The sequence below is a fragment of the Mus caroli genome, chromosome 4 (genome assembly GCF_900094665.2).
Source record: "Mus caroli chromosome 4, CAROLI_EIJ_v1.1, whole genome shotgun sequence".
Taxonomy (NCBI): domain Eukaryota; kingdom Metazoa; phylum Chordata; class Mammalia; order Rodentia; family Muridae; genus Mus; species Mus caroli.
In genome coordinates, this window is record NC_034573.1 from 93461294 (window position 1) to 93473146 (window position 11853).

Here is an 11853-nt window from a genome sequence, read left to right on the forward strand (position 1 = left end):
TTTTTTGCCCAATGGTAGAAATTGCTGTTACATTTTGCTGTTGAAAGCTTTAAGCTTTGAGTCAGGCCAAGTGGTTGCTGGTGCAGGGTCCAGCATCTATCACATCCAGTGAGTTCTTAGTGGAATCACAGCCACAAGACCGGCAACCATCTCCGGTCCTAGACAGTACCACGTGTCCCTACGCAGCACCTTCCCTAGAAAGAGGCATTTTTTTCTTTTCATTTAATGGATGCTCACAATGGGCTCTGCAAGCTGCCCATTTGCAGCTGGCTGTCTGGCATACTTGACCACAGCAATCTACTAGTTGCTTCCATGAATGTGCACAACCGTAAAACCTCAAACAAATGTGAGCTAACAGAACTCGGAAGCATGAATTTTGGAATGATGACCCAGTTGGCTGAAGCTCTGTAGATACCAGTTTAAAGTTTTAGCCAGAAAAGTGGAACATGTTTGTAATCCTGACACATGGGAGGCTGAAGCACATGGATTTCAAGATAGAGGCCACTCTGTGTAACTTAGAGATACCCCATTTCTATCTGGCATCACCCTCCCCTGTGTGGAGGGAGGGAGGGGGAGGGAGTAAGGGAGGGGGAGGGAGGGAGGGAGAGAGAGAGAGAGAGAGAGAGAGAATGAATGAATGAAAGTAATAGTATGTGTATTCAATCTTTGGACTTCTTGGGAAATTGGATAATAAAACATGCTGGCATTAGTTTTTTAATGGGGACTTTTTCTTCTAAGTAACCTGGCCAGGGCAGGTACGAGCCAGTTTTGGGGGTGACCTGTTTTATGACAAGGTGCTCTGTTCTAGAGGACTTTCTTCATGGGCTAATCCTGATGGCTGTGGGTCTTCATGGCAGGTAGAGGTTGAGAGCTATGTCATGTGAGGACAGTGGACATGTTGCTGTCATCCTGTAGGGGTGGGGGCCACAGCTGCCTGAAATCTTTGGGGCCCTATGCCACACTTGAACCCTTCTCTCAGTCAGCCACATAGTGGGGTGAGTGCCTTCCCTGGGGTTATTTTAAGCTTGCTTTGACTCAAGCCAAGGGACTCTCAAGGGATAGATGAAGGGCATCTTCCTGTGCTTCTGCTTCCTACATCAAGCCTGGGACCCCATCAGCCTCCTTTGCTTATGCCATGGCATTCTGCTCCAGTGTCACTGCCTTGCTCTGTGACCTCCACCTGCTTAGTTAATGCTCTGCTGTGCCACTGAAGTCTTTTGCTTTTCATGGAGTACCATGACTACATTTTGAGTTTGCACCAGGCCCCTCACTCAATCTAAGTAGCTGATCTTGGGTTTGGGCGTGACCTTTCTAAAGCTGCTTTAAAGGCCATGCCCTCCGTATGTAGCCCCGTGTCTCATGGGTGTGCCTTCCACCTGAGAGGCTTGAGGATCCTCATGTATGCTGAGTGCCCCCATCACATGAAGTGTCTTCTCACTTCTTTCCTCTGGGCCTGTGGATGGCCAGGTGTGTAAGATGCTCAGTGATCGTGCACTTGTCTGCATGTGAGCCTCTGGGCTCACCCCCAGCACTGCCAGGATCAACACACCTGTTGGCCATATAGCTGGCCACTTGTTCTGGTCATTCTCAGTGACTCGCTCCTTTGAGTGAGATGCTACGTGGGATATGAGATAACAGCTCAAGGTTTTAGGCAATCCAGCAGGTCTCCCCAGGAATGGTTGAGCCTTCTCCAGTCTTCCGGCCCTGTTCTTGTCATTGTCCATTGTCCTGGTGACCTCCAGTGCTTCTAAGCCTTTTGTGTCCCACCTCCCTCCTTATTTCAATCTTGGCCATTCCTTTTCTTGTGTTTGTGCTTGTGATATCTCAAAGAGTTGTTTTTTATAGTCTCCTAGGCATTTAAAAAGCAATGCCCCATAGTAAAAACCAATATTAAATAAAGCACTGTAATAGTTACCTTCATCCAAACTTTGTTACTGTGCCATGGATGATGAACCAGAAGGCTAAACTGCCAAGAGTGTATTAAATTCTTTTCCTCTCATATTTTGGAAAACAGATCTCATGTAGCCCAGTTTAGCCTCCAGCTTGCTAATTGCTGAGGATAACTAACATTGGACTTCTGGTCGTCCTCCCTCCACCTCCTCAGTGCTGGAATTATAGGCTTGTGCCAATGCAGTCATTGAAGCCTTCTTGAGTGTTTCTTTTTCCTCTCTTTAACAGAAGTTGGTGACGTGGCAAAACAGTACCTAGAAAAAGGTCTTTTGGTTCCAGATCATGTGATCACTCGCCTAATGATGTCAGAACTGGAGACTCGGAGTGCCCAGCACTGGCTGTTAGATGGTGAGTGGGTGATGGGCAGGCTGGACTTGGCCACCCTTGATTGCTCTCATAATGTTTTTACAGTTTATTAGCTGTTCCTTTCAGCAATGATTTAATATTATAATTGATTTACTATTATAATTTGGCAACATGGAGCCTCTTAGTTTTTTATCTGCTGACCGTTACTGTGAAAGCTTTGACCAAGGGAGGCCTGTCACTGCTTTGGTTCACAATTCAGGGATGAACTCACACTGTGTATACCATGTTAAACTAGGAGGCTTCTTCATTCACTGGCATTGCAAAAATTCCAGCTATGAGTTTTCTTGTTTTTCCACAGATCAACAGAGATACGGTGTCTAAAAAGTCTATATTGACTACATAGGAAATGATTATAAAAATGGTAGCCTCGGTGTGAGGGCATGCATCTTATCTCTGCACTTGAGAGGCTGAGGCAGGGAATTACAGCAAGCTGTAAGTCAGGCTGGACTATAATACATACTAGGCCACTGGTTACAGAGTGGGGCCTTGGTGGGACAGTGTAGGGCTGTGCATATTTATGATCCAGCCATTCCATTCTGAATTTCTGCCAGGGCTGTGTCTTCAAGGACCCCATTTTTGGCAAATAGTTTAAAAGTTTGTTTCTTGTTTTAAGGTTTATCTGTCTCAGCAAAGTAGAAATCTGTGTAAAGAAATGTTTTTTAAAAGGCTGCAAATTTATAAGAGAAAACATTTTTTCTTCCTTCAAGGACTCAGCCTTTTACTGACGAGAGAGTTGGGTTAGTGTTTTTGAAAAGGAGAGTCGGCTCTGGACGGATGGCCCAGTGGTTAGCAGGTGCTGGTCTTGCAGGTTCCCTGCGGAGCACGGTAGCTCACGTGAATCCAACTCCGATTCTAGGTGTCCTAGTTCTTTCTGGCCTTCCTGAGCACCAGGCACGTACATGGTATACATGTGAACATGTAAAAGGACACATTCACACACATAAAATATAATGGACATCCCCCTGGTGAAAAATGTGTGGATTAAAAAAATATGCATTTGAGGGGAGGGGGATTGGATAAATACAGAGTCAGTGCAATGGGATTCAAAAAAGGCAAAGGAAGTCCTTTTTTGTGTGTGTTATTCAACTTTTTTTTGTTTTTGTTTTTTTTTTTTTTGTTTTTTTTGTTTTTTTTTGTCTTTTTGTTTTTTTCAAGACAGGGTTTCTCTGTGTAGCCCTGGCTGTCTTGGAACTCACTCTGTAGACCAGGCTGGCCTTGAACTCAAATCCGCCTGCCTCTGCCTCCCAGTGCTGGGATTAAAGGTGTCCGAGCCACCGCCCGGCATTACTCAACTTCTATGTCCCTGATCAAACAACCAAGGGAAGCATTTTAATGGAGAAAGACTTAAAATACCTTTAAGAGTTTCGTTATGAACTTTTGTACATAAATGTTTTGATCATATTTACTCTTGTTGTCTGTTGTCCCACTCCAGCTGACCCCCTTCACCCCCATCCCTGCTTCCCAACTCTTTTGTATGTACCCGGGTGCGTTTCATTAAGGAGCATGGGTGAGGGCAACTTAACCACCAGCTGCTCCACTGAGGAAGATGTCTCTTCCTTCTGGAGCAGTCTATATAACTGCCTCAGAGAGGGGCAGAGCCTGTGATCCTCCCCAGGACAGAACGCCATGGGCCCGATCTAGGCAGGTCAAAAGTGCAAAGGCCGTGTCATGCCTAGCTCTTAGGCTCCTCCCCTATTTCAGTTAGGATTTCCACTGTGATGAACACCATGACCAGAGGCATCCTGGGGAGGGAAGGGTTTATTTGCTTACATTTCCACGTCACAGTTCATCATAGAAGGCAGGCAGGGTAGCAACCTGAAGGCAGGAGCTGATGCAGAGGCCATGGATTTACTTGCATACTCGGTCTGCTTTCTTGTAGCATCTAGGACCATCAGCCCAGGAGTGGTACCATCCTCAGTGGGCTGGGCCCTCTGACATCAATCACTAATTAAGAAAATGATCCACAGGCTTGCTTGCCTAAAGCCCAATCTTAATGGAGGCAGTTTCTCAATTGAGGTTCCTTCTTCAATTCAGGTGATCTGGCTTGTGTCAAGTTTCCATAAATAGCCAGCACCTACCCGCTTTTCTGTGGTATTTTCTGAACCTTGGTGTGTGAGGTTGTGAGTGTGGGTGGGTTGGTAACACAGATGTCCTGTTTAGGGATGAACACTGAAGAGCCACTTATCCTTACAGCTTCTCCTTAAACAGTCACCCATTGCAAACAGAAGCGTCTTTGACCAGACCGGATGGCAGGACTAATCTGTGGTCGTAAACATAAATATTTAGAAGTCAGTTTGTCAGGCACATCATGTCCCCTTAGCAAAGCAGCAGCAATTGCTTTCCCACTGGGCTGTTGAACAAGGTTACAGTATTAGATGTGAATTCCCTCTGTAGATTGGACCTCAAATCCAAGCAGAAAGCAGTTGGTTACTCCCCGTGTAACTGTCATGCCACTATGATTAGTTGGCATAGTTTGCCCAATAAGTCACATGCAGGGGTCACAGCTGAATGACCCCTTCCCCAAATTGGCGTTCTAAGTGTGACCACCATTCATTTCCCAGATATTTTTTGTGTATTAGGAATGACCTCTGATTTTGCTAATACCTGTCAGTAATTCCTTTAAATGTCCTTAAGTTATTAAGGCCTCGTGCCGTGTAAAATAAAATTTGTGTACTTTTAAGAGATCATTCACTTATTAAACTCCTTAGAAGAGGTGGCTAATGGGTATTGCGGACAGCCAGACTGCTCCTGGCTGTGCATCCTTAGGTAGATCCCTCACCTCACCTGTTTGTGCATTTGACTCATCGCGGAGGATGGTCTAGGAAGGAGTTTAGGATGAACTGACTGACTGGATGAAAATGCTTAGGAGAGCAATGCTTAAGTAAATGAGGTTTTCCTAGTATTTGTCGGCTGGTGTATAGGGCCTGAATATTTAGGTTACTACATGAAGTATGAAGTTCAAAAATAGCTTGAAAAGATGTGGTCTAGCTGAGTTGCAGAGGCACGTATGGGCTGGGTTATGTCCTTTCTCGCTTGCGTTTCTCTTAGCTGTTCTCCGTCTTTTACATCACAGGACTGTTCTTAGTGAAATGCGTCAGTCTCCCAACTGACTTAGTCTACCCCCCCCCCCCCCCCCGCCCCCCATCTCTCTTCCGGAAAGCCCATCTGGACATTTTCAGTTTTGATTTTTCTTCAAAGCTCTGGAGCCTGTCCATTTGGCACATTGAGGGTGTAAGGACCGCCCGGTCCCCACCTTCTGCTTTAGAAGCCTTATGTCACAGGCACATGCTTGTGCTCCGCAGAGGATGCGCCTGTTGAGTGTGCTAGAGGTGATTGGATGTGCAAAGGCCTGTCTTAGAAGGAATTCTGCATGACAGATGACTCATCGTCTCGGTCCATATGGCTTTGGAGAAGCATCCTGCTAACCGTGGGTGGAAGTCAGTGCTGTGGATGCGAGCCAAGGGAACAGCAAGTCGGTCAGAGAGATGCTGCGTGCTCCGACTGGGCCAGCTCCATCCTTGTTAAAATGTTCATCTCTGTCTGCTTCCACGGCACTTAGATAGGAAACACCTATTTTATTTTGTTCTCTTTTTGAGGTAGAGTCTCGTTAAATAGCTCAGATGACTTCACACTCACAGCAATCGTCTTCTTTAGCTCCCCAAATGCCAAGATTACAGATGTAAGCCACCATGGTAGATTTTCAAAATATTTTAATTTGGTGCATTGGTCAGCTTTCATTGCTCTAACACTGAGTAGAGCAGTGAATAAACAAAAAGTTGTATTTAGTTTGACGTTGTAGAGGTTGTGTTAGTTACTTTAGTTAGTTACCACAACCAGAAGCAGTTCTTGGAAGAATGAATTAGTTCGTGCCAGGGCTTTAGAGTCCATAATACCAGGGAAGACATGGCAGCAGGCAGCTGGGGTAGGAAGCAGAAAGATCACCCCTACAGTGTCAGACACAGAGCAAGACAGCAAACTGGAAGTATGCTTAGGCATCCTATATATCTGTCACCTTCCCAAGCAGCATCACCAGCTGGGGACCAAGTGTTTCAATGCCCGGGGTGTGGAGAACAGCTATTACTCAAACCACAAGGTCAGACAGCAGCATAGCGAGCGTCCCCTTGACTGCATCGTATCATGGCGGGCTGCGTCTTAGTAAGGGCACACACAAGGAGGTGCTCCTTGTTGGGATTCAGGAAGCCAGAGTGGGGAGGGTGCCTTGTTCCTTGATGTTGTGCACATTTCATGGGAATTAGTTAGAATCCTCAAGGACCATGTTAATCCTTCCCAAGAAAGGTTCACCACCCTCCATCTCTAAAAAGGTCACGTAATCGCATGCATTGTCTCGCTGGTAACTAAGTCTCAGCACACAGATCTTTGGGGGATGCGCACAGCTCATATCCAAATCATAGCATTAGTTTTCCTGGGGGAAAAAAGCATCCTTGCAGTTTGGAAAATAATTTTTAAGCTTTTTAATTCAAGATAAAGATAACTTGAAGGTTTTGTAGACAGTTTTCACTGGCACCATTTTGCTGGATTTTATGTTGCCTTTGGCATATAAGTATATAAAATAGGTACACAATGCTTGCGAGAGTGATATTCATCAAGCTAATGTTCCTGATACAAAAGCTAACTACTCGAGTTTGATCAGAACTCAGTCCTGTAAGTTGTCCTCTGACCATCACAGGCATACCCATTTCTGCCTCCTCCCCCAAATAAGTAACTGTAATATAACGTTCTAAAATAGGCTTACAGACAACACTTTTGCTGTTCATTCATGAGACAGGGACTATGTAGTGTTGGAGCTCTCTCTGCCAGGTTGGCCTCTAACTCACAGAGATCCTCCTGCCTCTGCCCACTGAGTGCTAGGATTAAAGACATGTCACACCACGCACAGCATCATTACGGTTCTTATAAGAAGAGAAACACTGCGGCTGGTTTCGGTGGCACACTTGACAGACGGTCAGTTCTGTGCCAGCCTTAGGAATATGAAACTATCTTTCTCCCTCTCCTTCCCCATTCGATCCAGGGTCTCATGGAGCTTAGGCTGTCCTTAAGCTGAGGGAGACGGAATCCCAATTCCAGTAGCCATACGCCTGCCATCATCTGCCTTGAGCACAGTGGCCTTCTCCGTGTAAAGACTGCAAGACTGCCGTGAGGTCACCATTGCTTGCTTGGATTCCTTAGACACTTGATTTTGAATTCAGAAACATTTTCTATTGCCAGATTTTTTTTTTTTTTTTTTTTTTTTCATTGTCCCATCCAAACAAACAAGTTTGTTTTTTTAAAATTCAATTATACAAGCATTTCTATTGGTTGGCAACTATAAAATGTTACAGAGAAGAACACAAATTATTTTTTTTTTTTTTTTTTTTTTTGCAGCCCCACAATCAGTTACATATGGGTTGAGACTCACATTTTAAGAAGCTGGAATTGTATTAAGGGGGCTGTATTGCATTGTGAGTACGAGCTCACTGGATCTTTCTGAAGGGATTTCTGTTTATTTGTTTGTACTCACTTTGCTGCGAAAGCCAGGGTATTTGCATTTACAGTCTTGCCTGGCATGCTTGTTTTCCTGGAGAGTGCTCTCAGACCTGAGGCATCCTGGTGTGCTTGCCCACCCACCTAGCCCTCAGAAGGAGATGCATGCCCAGACACTGGACCAGGGGTCCTTGGGCTGAGGGTTTCACAGTGCATTTTCGGTGTTGTTTTCAGTTGGTTAGACTGGGTTTGCCATCGTTCTCTCTGCATTTTCTAATTTCCTTTTCCAGGCTGACCTCTGAGGAGTGCTGCTCCCCACTGCGCAGCAGATGTCTACTGGGAATGAGCAGTACACTCACTGTTCCCTCACACCTTGTAGGGAATGCTCGGAGCTTCCCCTGCTGCCCTTGTGATTGTGTGTGATTCTGGGTGCTTGGTAGACCAGTTTAGGTGGCTAAGGAGTTGCTGTAAGGTAAAATAGAAAAAGTGTATGAGTGCTACCCCACCATGTGTTCCATAAGATGGTTCTGCATGTTTCTGAAGTATATGAAATCGGTTTGTAGCTGATTTTGCACTTGACTTGACAGTGAAGGAGAAAGCAATGGGTTTAGGAGGGCTATGACAGAGAGAGTTCCAGAGATAGAGGTGACCATGCTTGCCACTCAGACCTTGGTGACTTCATTGTAGTCCTTGGAACTTCCACGGACATGTGTGTGAGCACTGGAGTGTGAACATGCAAGAACACATGTGCACACACACACACACAAGTGTTAGAAGCATACTTAAGCTCTCCGACATAGCAGGGGTGGAAGGTGATGCCAACTTGTTAGATGAGGTGACATCTGTGTTCAGGGGACAAATAGGCTTGTGTTAGAATAGTCTCTGTCACACTCCTAGAGGCTCTGATACAGTGCAAGTTGTTTGACAGTTTTTCTGTCCCTAATGGCACTTAAATGAACATGGTTACGCCAGTGTGATGATGCACATTTTATATCCTCGCCCTTGGTGCAGAGGCAGGTAGGTATCTACGAGGTCATACACGGCATGTTCCAGGCCATCCTGGGATACATGGTGAAACCATCTCTTTAAAGTTTAGGTTATATATATTTTTTTGCATTCCTTTTTCTATATATATATATTTTTTTTTTCTTTTTTGTACTTAACATGTAGAACTTGAGAGAGGTGTCTCCTGTGTGTTTGGTTTTCCTGAGGGATCAGTATTTGTTTTCTGTTGCCGTGATAAAATGCCATGATCAAGAGCAAGTTAAGGAAGAAGGGGTTTATTTTAGCTTTCAGTTCCAAATCAACCAAGCTCATCATGGTGAGGAAGGCATGTCATGGCAGGGAAGCTGGAGGCCGGCTGATCACATTTCATCTGCATGTAGGTGAGGGAGGGAGAGGAGGGTAAGTCTCAAAGCCTGTCCCTGGGAACAGGCTAACTGCCACAAGGCTCTGCCTCCTAAAGTTCTATAACTTTCCCCCCAAAACCTGCCAGTTTGGGGACCAAGTGTTCAAACACTTGAATCTTTGGAGAACCTTTCTCGTGCAAATCATGGTGACCAAATAATGCTATTGGGTTTGGTTGCCACCCCATGGTTATTTTTATAGCCAGGTAGCCATGATATTATCCCCAGATGGGTAAATCTTTCAGTTTGTGCATTAAAAATCAATCACATTTTTGGGAGGTGTGTATGTTATTTTTTCAAGAGAGGGTTTCTCTGGGCAGCCCTGGCTGGCCTGGAACTGAGTCTGTAGACCAGGCTGGCCTCAAACTTAGATCTGCTTGCCCCTGCTTTCTGAGTGCTGATACTAAAGGTGTGATCAAGCCAAGACCTGTTTGATTCTACCTTTTAAGTTTTTAAATTTATTTCTTAAATTTATGTATATGTTTAAGTGTCTGCCACCTATGAGCATCTACCCGAGGAGGCCATGCCATCTATGAGCATGTACCCGAGGAGGTCAGCGATGTGCCATCTAACGTGGGCGCTAGGAACTGAACTCTGATCCTAGGAAGAACAAGTGCTCTCAACTGTGGAACCGTCTCTTTGGTCCCCAAGATTCTACTTTATAACAAGGTCATTAAATATCTTGATATTCTTGAGAAATCATCTTATTTCCATTTAAGTAGTATGCTAAGGGAAAGCACAGAGCTTCACACGGCGTCTAGTTTCATTGAAACCGGCTAATGGTTTTTTTTTTTTTTTTTTTTTTTTTTTGTATCTGAATGTAATTTGTCAAAGTGAGCATCAGTCTTATATATTACAGAAAACAAAGAAGTGATACATTAAGGCCATCCAAGGTACACTGAAGTTATCGGATGCAAAATTACTTTTACAACAAAACAGATGAATGCATACTAAAAGCTAACAGGAACCAACTGGGATAAAATCAAGGTTAACAACCAGGATCAAAAGCAGCCCCACCTAAGGTCAGCTTAATCTTAGAAGTCAGGGGCAAGGGCTTCATGCCCTTGCCATAGTTGTAATTCTAGTCTATTGTTAAACCCACCATCAGAGGTCCTTTAGTAAATACCTGATTATGCTGTTCCTCTGGGGCATTGAAAACCATGCACCAGGGGAATTCCAGTCTGCTAACCCTTTCATGAATAATACTACAGTTCCTCCTAAAACCACAACCCACCTTCTTCCTAGGCCATTGTAAATTCCTGTGTATGGGAGAGAGTCGGCTATTGTTCTAATTATTTACTATGTAGACTAGCCCTGAGATTTCTAGCTCTATTCAAGTAAATTGTAATGCCTGATTACTTTCACTGTCTCTACTAGAGGTAAATTTGAATGTTACTGTCTTAGTTAGGGTTTTACTGCTGTGAACAGACACCATGACCAAGGCAAGTCTTATAAAAAAAGAACACACATTTACTTGGAGCTGGCTTACAGGTTCAGAGGTTCAGTCCATTATCATCAAGGTGGGAGCATGGCAGTATCCAGGCAGGCATGGTGCAGGCAGAGCTGAGAGTTCTACATCTTCATCCAAAGGCTGCTAGTGGAAGACTGACTTCCAGGCAACTGAGGTGAGAGTCTTAAGCCCACACCCACAGTGACACACCTATTCCAACCGGGTTACACCTATTCCATCAAGGCCACACCTCCAGATAGTGCCACTCCCTGGTCCAAGNATATACAAACCATCACATTCCACTCCCTGGCCCTCATAGACTTGATCAAAAACATGAGTCTATAGGGGCCATTCAAAATCCTCATAGTCTATAGCAGACTCAACAATGTTAAAGTCCAAAGTTCAAGGGCTCTTCTGAGATTCATCCAACTAATTAACTGTAATCTCCAAAGCAAGGCAGGAAACCAGCTGGGCAAACTCCAAATTCTGCATCTCCATGGCTGATGTCAAAGCAGTCTTCAGATCTCCATTCCTTTTTCATCTTTGTTGACTGCAACAAACTGCTTTCTCCTGGACTAGTTCCACACCCTGTTAGCAGCTTTCCTCAGCACATATCCCATGGCTCTGGCATCTTTAACATCTTGGAGTCTCCAAGGCAATTTCAATTACAGCTTCTTGTTTCAGTGTCTGGGATTCCACCTGATCTTTTGGATTCCTCCTAAGGGCTGGCATCACGTCTCCAGCTCTGCCCTCTGTAGCACTCTAAGCTCAGGTTGATCACTCCACTACAGCTGCTGTTCTTGGTGATCATCCCATGGTACTGACATCTCCAATACACTGGGGTGTTCCACTCCAACTAGGCTTCACCAATAGCCTCTCATAGGCTCTCTTCATGGTGCCAAGCCTCAAATCCTTTGCCCGACCCCTTCAGTCCTGGGTCATCAACTACAGCTGAGGCTATACCTTCTCCAATGGCCTCCCATGACCTCTCACAGTGCCAAGCCTCAGCTGTTCTTCATAACACCTTCATGCCTTCAAAACCAGTACCACCTGGGTGACTCTTATACATTACCAAGTCCAGCTGCAGCATAAGGTACAACCTTGGGTATCTCTGGAACACAGCTTCTTTGTGCTCCCAGAAAACATGTACCAGAAGATTTCACTTCAGTGATGCTGGTCTCTTCATAATCACTGCTAATT

At 44.9% G+C, this 11853-nt stretch overlaps 1 protein-coding gene across 2 annotated transcripts in view; it reads left to right on the top strand.

The window, feature by feature from the left end:
* Positions 1-11853, top strand: part of Ak4 (adenylate kinase 4) — a 54683-nt gene that overhangs the window by 29394 nt on the left and 13436 nt on the right. For both annotated transcript variants that reach the window (XM_021160493.2, XM_021160492.2), the window contains exon 3: positions 2179-2298. In XM_021160493.2, the coding sequence (XP_021016152.1) occupies positions 2179-2298 (120 nt within the window). The remainder of the gene's footprint in view (positions 1-2178; positions 2299-11853) is intronic.